Below are 15534 nucleotides of genomic sequence, written 5' to 3'. Positions count from 1 at the left end.
ATTGCTTCTGTTCCAGCTGTCCTGCACGGCATCTCTTACACTGCATGCACACGACGTGTGCTGGCCAGTATATTCACTTGGCACACGTCATACCCCGTGCAGAGCGAGTGTTTTAGATCTGCCCTTGTACACGAGTCCTCTTAGCAAGGCATATAGCTGGAAGGTTGAGCCTTTGGAAATGGCTAATGCCTGTACAGCAATGTGTTTTAAAGTGCATATCACGGGTAAATTCAGGAGCAAGATCAATGTAATTCTTCTATTTTATATTAAACTTGGGTCAAATATCTGTAACATTCTGCATTCTCTGCAATTTTGTTTTACCTTGCGCAATACCAGAAAAATTCAGTTGAAATCAAGCCATTTGAGGCGAATTGGTCCGCCTCTAAAAAAAACTTAGCATTTGAATTTCCCGGCAAACATTGATTTTCATGACGTCACATGCGGGACGCCTCCTTCTGAATGCTACGTCAGCGCCGGTTTGTTTATGAGAAAACGACCTGGTGGTTTTCTGCAAATTTCTTCAACGTTATCACGTAATTATTAAAATGGTTAACAGATGTATCGTAGGAGGGTGTAGCAACACCGATCTTGATGGTATTAGTACTCATCGTTTTCCAAAAGACCGGGCAATGAGAGAGAAATGGGAGCGCTTGGTCTACACAGGCTGTGCACTGAAACCGTGCAAAGCTCTCGCAGTCTGCTCGCGCTTCCGCAGGTAATGTCACGAATCTGGCTCCAGACTAGTCTGGCTAACGCAACTTCAAAGCTCTGCGAGCATTTGGTCTGGCAAAGGTATTAAGCCCAACCGTTTCCCAAAGGCGTGGTTGACCCGCCTCCCTGAAATGCCTGTTTGCTACTGTTCGAAGCCAGAAAAGGCTGTGACGAAGCTTAAACCAATCACATCACTCTTTCCTCTGACGTATGTGACGCGACGGAAACTGCTTGAGTAACAGGAAGATAAATACCTCCAGGGCTGCTCTTTGCTCCGTTTTCAATGAGAACTTCCCGTTGAATGCTTTCAATACAGCATCTACCGCTGTGTCAAAGGCTTGCCGCTGCTCCATGTTCGTAATGTTTCTAGTGAATGAAGCGCTTCCGGCATAGATTCTGTAAACAATCTATGGCTTCCGGTCGCAGTTCTACTACGTCACTGCCTTGAACACGCCTCTACCCAGGGCCGTTGGAGATGCTCAAAGTTGATTGGCTCCCGATTTTTCGGGAGCTTGGAAGAGCTGTAGATAGCTTGCCTTGCCAGACTAAGCTCGCAACAGGCCCTCGTGTTGCGTCACACTTAGGATGGGCGGGCCCAGGCTAGCTCCAGACTCCCTTGGGATTTTTCCAGACGTTTTTTTTTTTTCTTCTGCTATAGACAGATGGCCTTGTGCAAAATTACCCTTCTGGATGAGTGTGTAAAGGGACATGCTTTCATATAAAAAAAAAAAAAAAACACGAAATTGGTCCAGAATATGCACTTTAAGATCTTTTGGTCTGTGATGCTGAGGTCATTCATCATTCTTTGATCATAAAATAGTCCATTAGTTTTTGTGACCATGTTCATTATCCTTTCCCTGTTAGCGCAATTATTTTCCATTTTAATCCCTCCAGAGGTTTTCCTGTCCATATGGTAGGTCTTTTTAGGTTGTCTGGCTGCAGATGGTGTTAATAATTGAGAATCCTGTTCTAGTAAATGTTGGCTAATGTTCCAAGAGCCGGAGATTACAGGAAAATGCATGCTTTAATAAGAAGAGACCTCTTAACAACTTGGTTAATCATGAGCAAACTCACAAGCCATGTCTCCATCCTCTGAACTTCTCGTTCTCTTTTTTTTTTTTTTTTTTAACCTCTCCTTTTCCTTTCTTTATCACAAGAGGATGTGTGGCTGGAGAAATGTAGACATCTGCCGTAGTCAACCCCCACCAGTCTGTGAAATGCACTGCCCCCTTACACACACTTTTTCCCTCGAGATCTCCAGCAAGACCCTCCATATGAGCTCAGCTCCCTTCATTTCTCACAGACTCGCTCACACGTGTTTGCGCTGGAGCAGCCACCATGTAGGTAGACCCTGTGTCAGTCGTGGTTTAGTTTTCAAGGAGCTGTCTTGGAAATTCTGAGGTCTGAACCACATCAAAGACCCTCCAAAATCCTCAGTGAAAAGTGGGTCATTTCTTGTCTGAGAGGGGTCCGAGTCTGCTGTGAGTTTCCTGGACTACAGTCTGGTGCGTCAGGCTCCAAACGCTCTCTGGAGTAGATCTTTGGACTTTAACAGGACCATGTACTGGGAGCTGTGGCTGAGTCGGGTGAAGGGGAGAGGAATTCGTTGCATGCTTCTCCAAAACAAAGGTGTGGTGAGCACTGGTGTGAGCATGTTCCTGTAGGTTCTTTGTGGCAGTAACATGCGCTTTCTCCTAGACCATCCTATAATTTGAGTTTTCTGAACAAGCTTGATGCCAGGTTTCTGAAAATGTGTCACCTTCAGCTGCTGCTTATGCTGGGATTATCATAATTAACGTCTAGCTAGAAGGACCTTGGGTCTGTTAAACTGTCTGCTTGTTGAGGAAGGCAGTGGCCTCAGCATTATAATCTGTTAGCTTTGCTTAGGGCTGAGCAATATGACCTGCGAGACTGATTGATTGATTTGTAATATGAAGATCCTGATGAAGTTTTGTGAGTAGCACGGCTACTTGGAAGATTTCTTACATGTAACGTGGCTACACTGCTTTGCTAGGATTCAAACGTTCGTGTGTTCAAGAATTGCCTTTTGTATTTTTGCCCACTCGGTGTTTTTAATTGTGCTCATGCGTCACCTGTTTTTATTGGAAGATGCATACGGGGTGCTTGAAAGTTTGTGCACCCTTTAGAATTTTCTATATTTCTGCTTAAATATGGCCTACAACATCAGCTTTTCAGCCAAGTCCTAAACGTAGATAGAGAACCCAGTGAGACTAAAATATTATACTTGGTCATTTATTTATTGAGGAAAATGATCCAATATTACATATCAGTGAGTGGCAAAAGTATGTGAACTTCTGGGACTAGCAGTTGTAGCAGTTAGCACTGTCACCTCACAGCAAGAAAGTTGTGGGTTCGAGCCCTGGGGGGGTGTTCTGTGTGTAGTTTGCATGTTCTTCCTGTGTCTGTGTGGGTTTCCTCTGGGTGCTCCGGTTTCCCTCACAGTTCAAAGACATGGTAAGGTTAACGTGGGGCAGCCTTAAGGCCAATTTATGCTGACAACGCAGTCCTCGCAGATAGCGTCTGCGTAGCCCCCCCCCCTTTGCAGACACTGCACGCACCTCCCAAAAATTGTGACCACCGCAGAAGCCTCGCAGACAGCGTCGCAGACAAGAGGGCTCTGATTGGTCCACTCTACATCCGCTGTACACGCACTTCTGCTTCCCTACTTTCCCGGTTTTTGTTTTCACGACCGCCATTTTTAAAAACACGAGCGAAGATGGAGCAGCACGAAGAGCGGTTGATCGAGGAAGTGAGGAAGTACGTACATCTATACGACTCCAGTTCTAGTCATTATAAGTAACCGGAGGATAAACACTCCACTAACCACACCCACCAACTACTTCTAGCGACTTCGCGCCCCCTTGCGTTGTGGCGGTGAATAACATCGCGCCCGCCTATTACTCCCCGCTCAACGATAAATTACAACTGTCTGCGAAAAGCTATCTGCGAAAGCCTTGTCGCAAGAGCATGCAGAGGCCCTTAGGCTGAGGTGCCCTTGAGCAAGGCACCTAACCCCCGACTGCTCTCCGGGCGCTGTTAGCATGGCTGCCTACTGCTCTGGGTGTGTGTGTGTGTGTGTTCACTGCTTCGGATGGGTTAAATGCAGAGAAGAATTTCACAAGTGTAAGTGTGATGAATAAAGTTCTTCTATTTTAAAGATGAAATTAGTCAGATGTTTTCAGTCACTGGGGTGACACTCTGGTGTGAGCGGGTTCCCTGTTTTATTTAAAGAACCGGGATCTATCAAAGTCTGAGCTTCATGTTTGTGGAAGTGTATTATTCCATCAATAAAGGAGATTTCTGAGGACTTCAGAAAAAGAGTTGTTTATGCTGATCAGGTTGGAAAAAGTTACAAAACCATCTCTAAAGAGTTTGGACTCCACCAATCTACAGTCAGACAGACAGTGGACATTCAAGATCACTGTTCGCCTCCCCAGGAGTGGTCGGCGAATGACGTTCTCTCCAAGAGCAAGACACGTAATAGTCCACGAGGTCACAAAGGAACCCAGGGTAACCTCTAAGCAACTAAAGGCCCCTCTCACATTGGCTAATGTGAATGTTCATGAGTCCACCATCAGAAGAACACTGAGCAACAGTGGTAGACATGGCACGGTTGAAAGGAGAAAGTTACTGCTCTCCAAAAAGAATGCTGCTGCCTGACTGCAGTTTGTTAAAGATCATATGGACAAGCCAGAAGGCTACTGGAAAATTCTGTGGACGGATGAGACCAAAATGGAACGTTTTGGTTTAAATGTGAGACGTTCTATGTGGAGAAAGGGAAATACTGCATTCCAGCATAAGAACCTTCATCTGCGAAACATGGAGGTGGTAGCATCATTTATGATTTGGACCTGTTTTGCTGCAGCTTGCCATCATTGATGGAGCAATGAGTTCTGAATTATTCCAGTGAATTGTAAAGGAAATGTCAGGATGTTGGTTTGTGAACTGAAAATGGGTCGTGCAGCAAGACAGCAACCCTCAGCACACAAGTAGTTCTAGTGAAGAATAACGTTAATGTTTTGGAATGGCCAAGTCAAACTGCTGACTTTTTAATCCAAGAGGAAATATTGTGAGCAGTTCATGTGAGGAAACCCACCAACATCCCAGAGTTGAAGCTGTTCTGTAGGAGGAATGGGCTAAAACTCCTCCAAGCCGGTGTGCAGGACTGATCAACAGTTACCGCAAACGTTTAGTTGCAGTTATTGCTGCACAAAGGGGTCACACCAGATACTGAAAGCAAAGGTTCACATACTTTTGCCACTCACAGATATGTAATACTGGATCATTTTCCTCAATAAATAAATGACCAAGTATAATATTTTTGTCGCATTTGTTTAACTGGGTTCTCTTTATCTACTTTTAGGACTTGTGTGAAAATCTGATGATTTTTGGTCATCTTGATGCAGAAAAATAGAAAATTTGAAAGAGTTCAGACTTTCACTGGTTAGCACAGTCACCTCACAGCAAGAAGGTCCTGGGTTCGAGCCCAGCGGGTGACGAGGGCCTTTCTGTGTGGAGTTTGCATGTTCTCGCCGTGTCCGCGTGGGTTTCCTCCGGGTGCTCCGGTTTCCCCCACAGTCCAAAGACATGCGGTTAGGTTGACGTGGGGCAGTCTTGGGCTGAAGTGCCCTTGAGCAAGGTACCTGACCCCTGACTGCTCCCCGGGCACTCTAGTATGGCTGCCCACTGCTGTGTGTGTGTGTGCGCGCGTGTGTTCACTGCTTCAGATGGGTTAAATGCAGAGGATGAATCTCGCTGTGCTTGAAGTGCGCATGTAACAAATAAAGGTTCCTTCTTTCAAGTATTTACTGTATAACTCTTTAAAAACAAACTTTTCCAAGTCTGTGTTCTCTCTAGTTTGTTTCCCACCCCTTCAGAGCTTCCTTTTCTTTTTTTTCTCCCCTCTTTCCCCCTCCCTACACGTTCCTTTACATACACTGGGATGATGGTTACGGGGCAGCTGCCTCGGCATGCTTTCTGCGTGTGTATAGCCATGTGTCCGCATATGCGTGAGCGGCTGGCAAACAGCTGTGGAGGTAGGAGAGGAAATTAACCGTAGGCTTGCTGGAAGGGGTGTGTGTGGGGGGGGTGATTTGTCAAAGCTCCACCACACTGTTTTTCCACTGTGTTTTGACTCCTCCTTTTTTTAGCTCCATATACATATATAATGAACAGGCTGGGCAAAACTTCCTTTAAACAGAGACTCTTTCTTCCTTGGCAACTCCCAACTGGATTTCTAGCTAAGGTGTGTGTATGTGAATATACATGTACAAGAAGTTTTCAGAGAAGAACGATGCCCCTGCGTACTTTACCATCAAGCAGTAGCTTTGAGGAAGACAGGAATAGACTGATCAGTACCAGACAGCAGGACGTGGCTTGTTGCAACCTTCCAGGTACATTCTTTATCCAGCCCGGTCCACGTCTGCGCGGCGTTAAGGAATATGGGTAATCTCAGTGGGTTGGTGCAAACACTGGCTTTTTATCTTCATTTTTCAGATTGCAGAATCGCCTAGGTATATCGTGATTGTCTGTTGTGCCATGTGTGAGGTTATGATGCGGGTTATTGTGTTTTTATGAATTCTGTTGGTAGTCAAGATAAAAGATTTCCTATGTTGTGTTTCCTATCTGTTTTTTTTTTTTTTTTTTTTGTAATTCAAATTCTCCATTTTTTTTTTCTTTCTTTCTTCTGCATATCATCGCACTCAGTCATCCATAATTTATTTTCCTCCTCCTCCTCACTCCCTCTTGCCTCATTGTGACTCAGTCGTATTAAGCCCTTCCCTGAGGGATTGGTGTTTGACGTCTTCCCTCCTTTCCGCGCCTTTTCTGTTAGGTTTGTTTTGGGGTTTTTTTTTTCTTGTTAACATCTCTCTCTCTCTCTCTCTCTCTCTCTCTCTCTCTCTCTCTCTCTGGGACAGAAGCCCTGCATAGGCCGTTTGGATTGGACTCGTCGGCTCTGACCGAGGCGGTGCGCTGGAGCTCAAAGGAGAACCTGCTGGGTGCTGCCGAGAGTGACCCCAACCTGTTTGTCGCACTTTACGACTTTGTAGCCAGTGGTGACAATACACTGAGTATCACAAAAGGTATGATGAAAGCAGTTGCCTTGAAAACATTTTTTTATTCTGCACTGACTTGTGACATAGCTTTCGGGGGTGGGTGGTGTTTTTTTTTTTTTTTAAAGAAAGATAAATAAATAAATTATATTATCCTCATGTTTCCTCATGGTAATTCTGGTTTTTGCTTCACTTTACCAAGTGTAATACCCAGACGAATCCCTGTCCTCTGAATTACACATTACCACCTCCTCATACCAAGCTGCTGTAAATAGGATTAATATTTGTAGTGCAAGACAGTGGCCACTCTTCGTGAACACTAATGCCTGAGCGTTTTGTAATCCTCCCAGTTGGCCCCATAGCAGGTGGATAAACACAGACTGGCGTAATCAGAGCGAGAGAGTTGGTGCATAGTGGCTGCATTTTAATCTCTCTGTATATTTGCTGTGCTGTAGTACTGCCCGCCACATCCCCCCAGTATTGGCTGGCTGGTCCTGACAAGGAGAAACAGGAGCCAGTCTGCTGGAGTTGGGTTTTTAAACCGCCAGCTGGACCCATGGGGTGTAATTTGCCGCTATGGAGCTTGAAGAAGAGTGCGCTACTTTTTAATATCAAAGTGAGATGCTCTTAGCTTCATCACCGGTGCGATAAAAGAGCGACAGAAGCATTCAAAAAGAACAGATTAAGCGTTGGGAAGAAAGTGAAGAAAGGCAGGAGAGATGTAATGCTTTGTGAGAATGGGGGGAAAATGAAGCGTTGCATAACTGCAACTTCGCGTGTTTAACGCAATAACTGAAATCTTTCTCCCCTGTTAAACCTAGCCTTTGGGATTGTATCCTTGCTAAAGCTTCGAAACACCTCCAACGAACACACCAGAAGTCCAAAATGGTTCACCTGATTGGATTAAAGTTTTAACCACTTTCTTAAATCTGACTGTCTCAGGAGAGAAGCTCAGGGTGCTGGGCTACAACCAGAATGGTGAGTGGAGTGAGGTTCGCTCTAAGAACGGTCAAGGCTGGGTTCCCAGTAACTACATCACGCCGGTGAACAGTCTGGAGAAGCACAGCTGGTATCATGGACCTGTATCTCGCAGCGCAGCAGAGTATCTGCTCAGCAGCCTCATCAACGGCAGCTTCCTGGTCAGGGAGAGTGAGAGCAGCCCGGGCCAGCTCTCCATTTCGCTGCGCTACGAGGGTCGAGTGTACCACTACCGCATCAACACTGCCTCTGATGGCAAGGTGAGACCATCAGAGCTTGTGTCTCCACATTATTAAGTCTGCATTTCAATACTTTTTATAATATCTATACGGTGTATATACCGTCTCGTAAGAAATGCCACTATTTTAAACAAACAGCATTGTTGGTTGCAACCATGTACAAATGATTTTCTATATGAAGAGAATTTCATAATTTTGACTTGTAGGTAAGATGTTTATAGGCTTACTGAGGAATATCGGCCTTTTTTACAGGTCTACGTCACCTCCGAGAGCAGATTCAGCACATTAGCCGAGCTGGTCCATCATCATTCCACTGTAGCGGACGGTTTGGTGACAACGCTGCACTACCCAGCCCCGAAATGCAACAAGCCCACTGTCTATGGGGTCTCGCCCATCCACGACAAGTGGGAGATGGAGCGCACCGATATCACCATGAAGCACAAGCTTGGAGGAGGCCAGTATGGCGAGGTCTATGTAGGTGTCTGGAAGAAATACAACCTCACTGTCGCTGTCAAAACACTCAAGGTTCGTCTCCCGTCCGATTTGGTCTGACGCGTTCAGAAACTTTTGATTCCGATTTTGTTGCATTGGTGTTGTCGTGTTGTATTTATAAAGTCCGTGTTCAGCTTTTATATTTTAACACTTTTGCGTTATAGGAGGACACTATGGAAGTGGAGGAGTTTCTGAAAGAAGCTGCTGTCATGAAAGAGGTGAAACATCCCAATCTAGTGCAGCTGCTTGGTGAGTATTCTTCACATCAGCCATATCTTAATTTCAATTGTAATTCATTCTAGTGACCAAGTCTTTGCTATTTGAGATTAATCACATGCGTGAATACTATGTACTTATTGACTTAGGTTAGGTCGGGCCGGACAGGAAAATATTTGGCGCTTGGTCCGTACAAATGGCCAAGAGCCAAGTATTTTCCCATCCGACCCAACCTAACTCGGTCAATCAACATTTTATCATGCGACCTTTATTTATTTTTATTGTTGTTTTTTTTTAAACTAACATACATAGTGGGAAAACAACGAACAATGGTGCGAGAAAAACGAACCAATCAGTTTTTATTTAATTGACGTCAAACCATTTATATGCTGAATCACCTTTGCACAAGTTTGAATTCTATAAAATACAACTCACGTGACTGTAGCGTTGAATTCTTTGCGAAAAGGAAGACAAAAGTGTCAGGTTCATAGTCTAAATTTCCTTTTTTTTCTTCGCTTGTATATGGAAACTACATAGCAAATTGTCTAGCTCCTTAGGGGGGATGACTTGTCTGTTTTCTCCTGAACTTCAGCAAGAAATGTTTTGAAAATGTTCGTCGTACTTCGGTTTTTTTTACGGTGTTTTTTGTCGTTTAAACAAGTGAATTTATTTCGCTTGAAAGTACCTTTTTTTTCCCCCATTTTCTTCAACAATTTCAGCTTGTTCAATTAGGTCTGTGACGAATCATCTGGATAATAAAATTCACGTTCACTCTGTTCGGTTGTGTCGTTCATTTTTCAAAGTAACGATTCAGAGCAAAATGAAAACGGCGGACGTGAGGGAAACGGGTCCGGGGCTGCATACGGCTTTTTCCAGACCGGGTTCAAAAATCCATATTTGCCTAGACACGTGACATTTCCCAATGGTTTTATTAAGAGTGCGTGCATGTGTCTGTACGGGTCATATGATAAACTACAATCTCACCCAACAATGCTTATGTATAATGTCAGACTCGAAGGCTGTCCTTACTGAGTGGCTATTACTCTACTTGTTCAGGTGTGTGCACACTGGAGCCTCCGTTCTACATAGTGACGGAGTACATGCCTCACGGCAACCTGCTGGATTACCTCCGCGAGTGTGACCGTGAGGAGGTGAATGCTGTCGTGCTGCTCTACATGGCTACTCAGATCTCCTCTGCCATGGAGTACCTGGAAAAGAAGAACTTTATTCACAGGTAACAGTTTGACCTTGAAGTTTTTCTTAGTGCTGTATACATTATTCTATCCACATTCACTGGATATGAGCAATCCTACAATCTGATTGGCTACTGTACTACTAGGATATCGGCTCATATACCGTGAGTAGAGAAAAACAAAATGGCGGAGCGTGTCGCTGAACCAACTGAGGACGAAATAAAAACTGCTCAAACAAAAAATAAAATATCAGGGTTTCCGCGGAGTCTTAAAAAGTCTAAAATTTGATAATCCTAATTTAAGGCCTTAAGTCTAAAATACAAGCATATTTTGCATTGTAGGTCTTAAATGCAATTTTGTGAAGTCTTAAATCCTTACGTCCATTTACCCCATTCGCTTTTTTTTGTTAAATGCGTTGGTGATGTTCATAATTAGTCATATAGGCTAGGCCTACTTAGTATCAGTAGGCTACGCTGCAAACTACAAATGAGACACAGTGGAATCCGGCATCTAGCCCGGTTGGCATGGTGATGCACAGGGCATGGCACACGCGCATTTAGACAGTAGAGCCTAAAAGAAGCGAGGGAGATTGTCACGGTTTGTAGCAAAATGGGCAAATGCAAGTTTAAGGACTGCTGGCTTGAACGCAATGATTTCGTAGACTGGTTAAAACGTGTACCAAACAATCCGTTTGAGGCGTACTGCACACTGTGCAAAAGAACACTCAAACTCAGCACCCTGGGTGTAAAGGCACTGGAATCGCACGCGAAAGCGGAGAAGCACCAGGCTGCCCATAAAAGTCTGCAACAATCGCATGCCATCACTCAATTTTGTTCACCGTTGTCAGGTCCAAGCACATCTCGAGACGGTGTATCAGCTAACTCCGTGCGAACTGTAACGTTACAACACGCAAACCGTACGGAATCGAATGCCTCATCCTCAAGTGATTTGCGGGATGTCTTTGGCTCCACTGCAACTGAGTTCCTCATTAATGCAAGAGCGCACCCTAGGGATGTAATGAGTTCATTGGTGAATGATGATAAATTGTTATTTTGAAAGTAATTCAGGCTCTCCCAATTTTCTTTATTTTTTTGTGTGGCATAAGTCTTAAATTTAACCTGTTATGGTCTTAAAAAGGTCTTAAAAAGTCTTAAATTGAACTTGTTCAAGCCTGCAGAAACCCTGAAATATGGAATGAAAGTATTTGATGATAAGAACGTATCTTTTTTTAAAAAAGAAATTATTATTATTATTATCTCATCTCATTATCTGTAGCCGCTTTATCCTTCTACAGGGTCGCAGGCAAGCTGGAGCCTATCCCAGCTGACTACGGGCGAAAGGCGGGGTACACCCTGGACAAGTCGCCAGGTCATCACAGGGCTGACACATAGACACAGACAACCATTCACATTCACACCTACGGTCAATTTAGAGTCACCAGTTAACCTAACCTGCATGTCTTTGGACTGTGGGGGAAACCGGAGCACCCGGAGGAAACCCACGCGGACACGGGGAGAACATGCAAACTCCACACAGAAAGGCCCTCGCCGGCCCCGGGGCTCGAACCCAGACCTTCTTGCTGTGAGGCGACAGCGCTAACCACTACACCACCATGCCGCCCCTATTATTATTATAGTATTTTTCACAAATTGCTCCTGTCATTTCACCAGTTTGTTTACATTCTCAGCGGAAATTATTTTGTCGGATGTTTTGTATAAAGTTTTTATTTATCAAATTTTCAAAAAATAAAAATGCTCAGTTTCTCAAAATCCAGTGAATGTGGATAGAATAAAAGTTATTGCACTCAATCTCCTCGTACTCGGTGCTACGTGCCTCGTCGGCTATCGGCTCATGTATGGCTCAGTTTCATGGAATAACTGTTAACTATTTGCAGCACAGTCCAAGCACCTTGTACATAAGGAAAGATGACTTTATTAGTAATGAAATGAAATGTCTCGGACTATATGGTTAAAGAACAAAAACTTAATTCAGGACTGGATTGAAACGCCCTTTTCCTTTAAAACTGTTCGTTCTCTACACTGTGGTGCAGTTTTGTAAGGAAATTGCTGGTAGGTTGTACAGCTATCATAGAGAACGTGCCACACTTCTACAGACTTTGGCTCTCACTTGCGTCGGTCTTTCATAGCACTGTAACTATTAAATTGTATGTTGTGCAAACCTACTTAGTATTCGCAAAGACATAATTATGTCTTTCTTTCCTTTACACTGTCTTTCTGTCTGTGTGTGTGTCTCTCAGGGACCTGGCTGCACGAAACTGTCTCGTAGGGGAGAACCATGTGGTAAAGGTGGCTGATTTTGGCTTGAGTCGGCTGATGACAGGAGACACGTACACAGCTCATGCTGGCGCCAAGTTCCCCATCAAGTGGACTGCACCGGAGAGCCTGGCCTACAACACCTTTTCCATCAAATCAGACGTCTGGGGTCAGTCTCTCGCTTGCTTTCAGTGACTCACTCTTTTGGCAAATCAAGAAGGTTTTCATTTGTGCTATGAGACTCTCTTCAAATTTTTCAGCTCTAGAAAACCTGAATCTTTTGAGACCGAAGGCTGTTTGTTCAGTGTCCCGGAGTCTTAATTCCTGCTCGCTTTGTGTGTCCGCTTTAGCATTCGGAGTGCTTCTGTGGGAGATTGCGACTTATGGGATGTCTCCATACCCTGGTATTGACCTGTCTCAAGTTTATGACCTGCTGGAGAAGGGTTACCGCATGGAGCAGCCAGAAGGCTGTCCCCCAAAAGTCTACGAACTCATGAGAGCTTGTGAGTGCATTGAAAACTACACCCTTTCTGTTTATGATGTTGCTCTATTAAGAGTCTCAAATTGGATATACAGCATGGTCTTTCATACACTCGTTTGCATTTCTCGCACTTTTGAACATGTGATTGGAACGTGACTAATTTGTGTGAAACACACAACCTTTTATTTAAAAGTTGTGCTCTTTTTCTACATTAGCTAATCTTACTTTGTCTTTTTGTTGCGTGTTGTCAGGTTGGCAGTGGAGCCCACTGGACAGGCCCTCGTTTGCGGAGATACATCAGGCCTTCGAGACAATGTTCCATGACTCGAGCATATCGGAAGGTACAGTTACAAACTCTGCACTCCGGCTTTACGCGCTCTAGTTTTTAAACATTTAGGGCGTTTTCACACCTGGTCCCCTTTAAAGGAACCAGACTCAGTCCTCTTTAAGTGGACCAAAAAGTGGACCAGCAGAAAAAGAACTCAGTTCTTTTTGTGTTCACACTGTGAATTTATTACAAAGAGGACTGGGTTCTCTTTCTGGTCCAGTTAAGCTTTGATGGGGCCTCAGTCCTCTTTCTGTTCACACCAGGTCCTCTAGAGCCCTCAGACTCCCAGTGCATGGAATTCTGGGTAATTTTCTCTTGAATCAAAATGTCTGCTGCCATGCTTGCCCTGCTGTATTCTTTGATCAAAATAGTGCGGATTAAGGAAAATAAATTTATTATTTATATATATATATAATATCCTTCTCACCCCCGGGGGGGGGGGTATCCATGTCATCCTCAAGCTCGGGTCCTCTACCAGAGGCCTGGGAGGGTTCTGCGCAGTATCTTCGATGTTCCTACTGCGCTCTTCTGGACTGAGGCTTCAGATGTTGTTCCTGGGATTTGCTGGAGCCACTCTCCCAGTTTGGGGGTGTGTGTATATATATATATATATATATATATATATATATATATATATATATATATATATATATATATATATATATAATATAACTATATTATAAATATATAATATTATTGTGGCCGACTCATCAGTCAGTAAGTTCAGAGAACTGTAAAGCAGCTGTGGTAAGTTGCAAAAGGAAGTTGAGTTTCCCTGCTACAGTCACGTGACCAACTACGGCAAACGAAGAAGGTTAAACTACAGTGAAAAAGGCGAAGTGAACCCGGTGCGCTTTTTGTTCACAATGCGCAGATTAGGCAAACCGTACCGTTGATTTTTAGCGAACCGTACTGAGACCACCTCCTGAGGTGGTCTCAGTTCGGTTCGCTTTAAAGGGGTCTGGGTACGGTTGGAGTGTTCACATATGCGCAAAAAATGCTGAGTCATCGATCTGAGTTCGGTTAGATGGCTGAAAGGGACCAAGTGTGAAAACGCCCTTATAGACCTGATTAAATTGACCTGGGTTCTGATAATTAACTGATGCAACAGTATCCATAGCTGTCTTTTAAAGCTTGTTCTCTTGTGTGTAATTTTCACTGAAACTTCATATTTAATAGTGGATGTCCAGATTTGTCATTTATGCACTCGAACCTCTTGGGTTCTTCATTAAAATGGCCAATACAGAACGAGTCAGCAACCAAATGTTTCCCTTGCTTTGCAGAAGTGGCAGAGGAACTGTGTAAGACTGCCTCTTGTGGTAAGAGTGGGGTAGTGCACTCATTCAGTCACGATCAACCCCTTGTGCCCTCCAAGTCACGACCACAGAAGAAGCACTCGGATAATAAGGATAACATGGAGGGGCTGGAGAGTCGGCATGAGCCTGGAGCTCACGGTCCTTCAGGTACACCAGCTGATCTCCACTTCACACGTCTCCAGCGCAGACTCAAGAGAATGGGAGTGGTGTTTCTCCTAGACTAAAGGAGATGCATTTAAAATGCACACAGACACCTGCATATTATGTGTGTGTGTATATATATATGTACATATATCAGCAGTATTAGAGGGTACAGATTCTTATTCTTTTAGTATGTATATATTTGTACAAAGTTTGTAAATACTTTTCTAGTAAAGAGCTTTAAAATGTTTAAATATTAACTCGAACATTGCTTTAGATTATGCATTTATAAAGCTGATAGCATTCGCAACTGAACAGTTTGGTCACTGTAGAAATCTGTTTTGTAAATAACCAATATTCCATAATTCATTTTTTGCTGATAAGTGTGTGTGTGTGTGTGTGTGTGTGTTTCATTGTGGTGTCATATTTTAATTGTTTTGTCCCCTTTTTGTTGCCCATTATCTAAAAAGTACGCACAAGCACCTAACACCCCAGCACACACGGCATGTTGACCTGTGTTTTGATTAAATGTAATTTAACCTCATTTGTGTAGCATTATTTATGCATTACATAACCTGGTTTAAATATTCCCTGGACTTTATTTTTAATTTATTCAAAGCATGTGTTTATATGTTTGCCAAAAATTTAATTAACACAGGGGTTGGCCTTTCATTTCAAATAAACATTTAACATATTTAGTCCTTTACCTGCTCACCTTTATCTAAGCAGCCTTAGTTTCACATCCTTTTTGTCCTGAGAGGAGCTTGTTATTAGAGGAATTGTTTCATCAGGGTTTTTTTTTATATATATATATATATATATATATATATATATATATATATAAGTCTCAAAGTCCCTTCCCACGCCATGTGGCGCACAGGGCGGTGCCGATCTCCATTTCTGTAGCCCTTGGCCTCTCGCCTATTACGTAGCTAGGGGTACAGTGCGGGGATAGTCCTCTGGTAACCGTGAGAGTTTGACTCCCCACTCACATCTGTATTGCAGCATGTCTTGCCAGACAGCAGTAGGTACCATTTTTATGATGGTCTTTGGTATGACCCGACCGTGAATAGAACTCACAATTGAGAGGTA

General features: G+C 43.7%; 1 protein-coding gene across 3 annotated transcripts in view; it reads left to right on the top strand.

Moving 5' to 3' along the window:
• The window catches only part of abl2 (c-abl oncogene 2, non-receptor tyrosine kinase), an 87954-nt gene that overhangs the window by 66455 nt on the left and 5965 nt on the right, over positions 1-15534 (top strand). For 2 of the 3 annotated variants that reach the window (XM_060932137.1, XM_060932139.1), the window contains exons 2-10: positions 6651-6815; positions 7728-8023; positions 8255-8527; positions 8659-8743; positions 9767-9944; positions 12161-12345; positions 12527-12679; positions 12909-12998; positions 14269-14448. In XM_060932137.1, the coding sequence (XP_060788120.1) occupies positions 6651-6815; positions 7728-8023; positions 8255-8527; positions 8659-8743; positions 9767-9944; positions 12161-12345; positions 12527-12679; positions 12909-12998; positions 14269-14448 (1605 nt within the window). Of the gene's footprint in view, positions 1-5903; positions 6126-6650; positions 6816-7727; positions 8024-8254; positions 8528-8658; positions 8744-9766; positions 9945-12160; positions 12346-12526; positions 12680-12908; positions 12999-14268; positions 14449-15534 lie in introns of those variants that run through there. The other variant, XM_060932138.1, reaches the window with a different exon arrangement.

The sequence above is a fragment of the Neoarius graeffei genome, chromosome 10 (genome assembly GCF_027579695.1).
Source record: "Neoarius graeffei isolate fNeoGra1 chromosome 10, fNeoGra1.pri, whole genome shotgun sequence".
In the NCBI taxonomy this organism is placed as follows: domain Eukaryota; kingdom Metazoa; phylum Chordata; class Actinopteri; order Siluriformes; family Ariidae; genus Neoarius; species Neoarius graeffei.
Note: the sequence above shows the minus strand (reverse complement) of the source record. Positions and strands in the feature narration are given on the sequence as shown.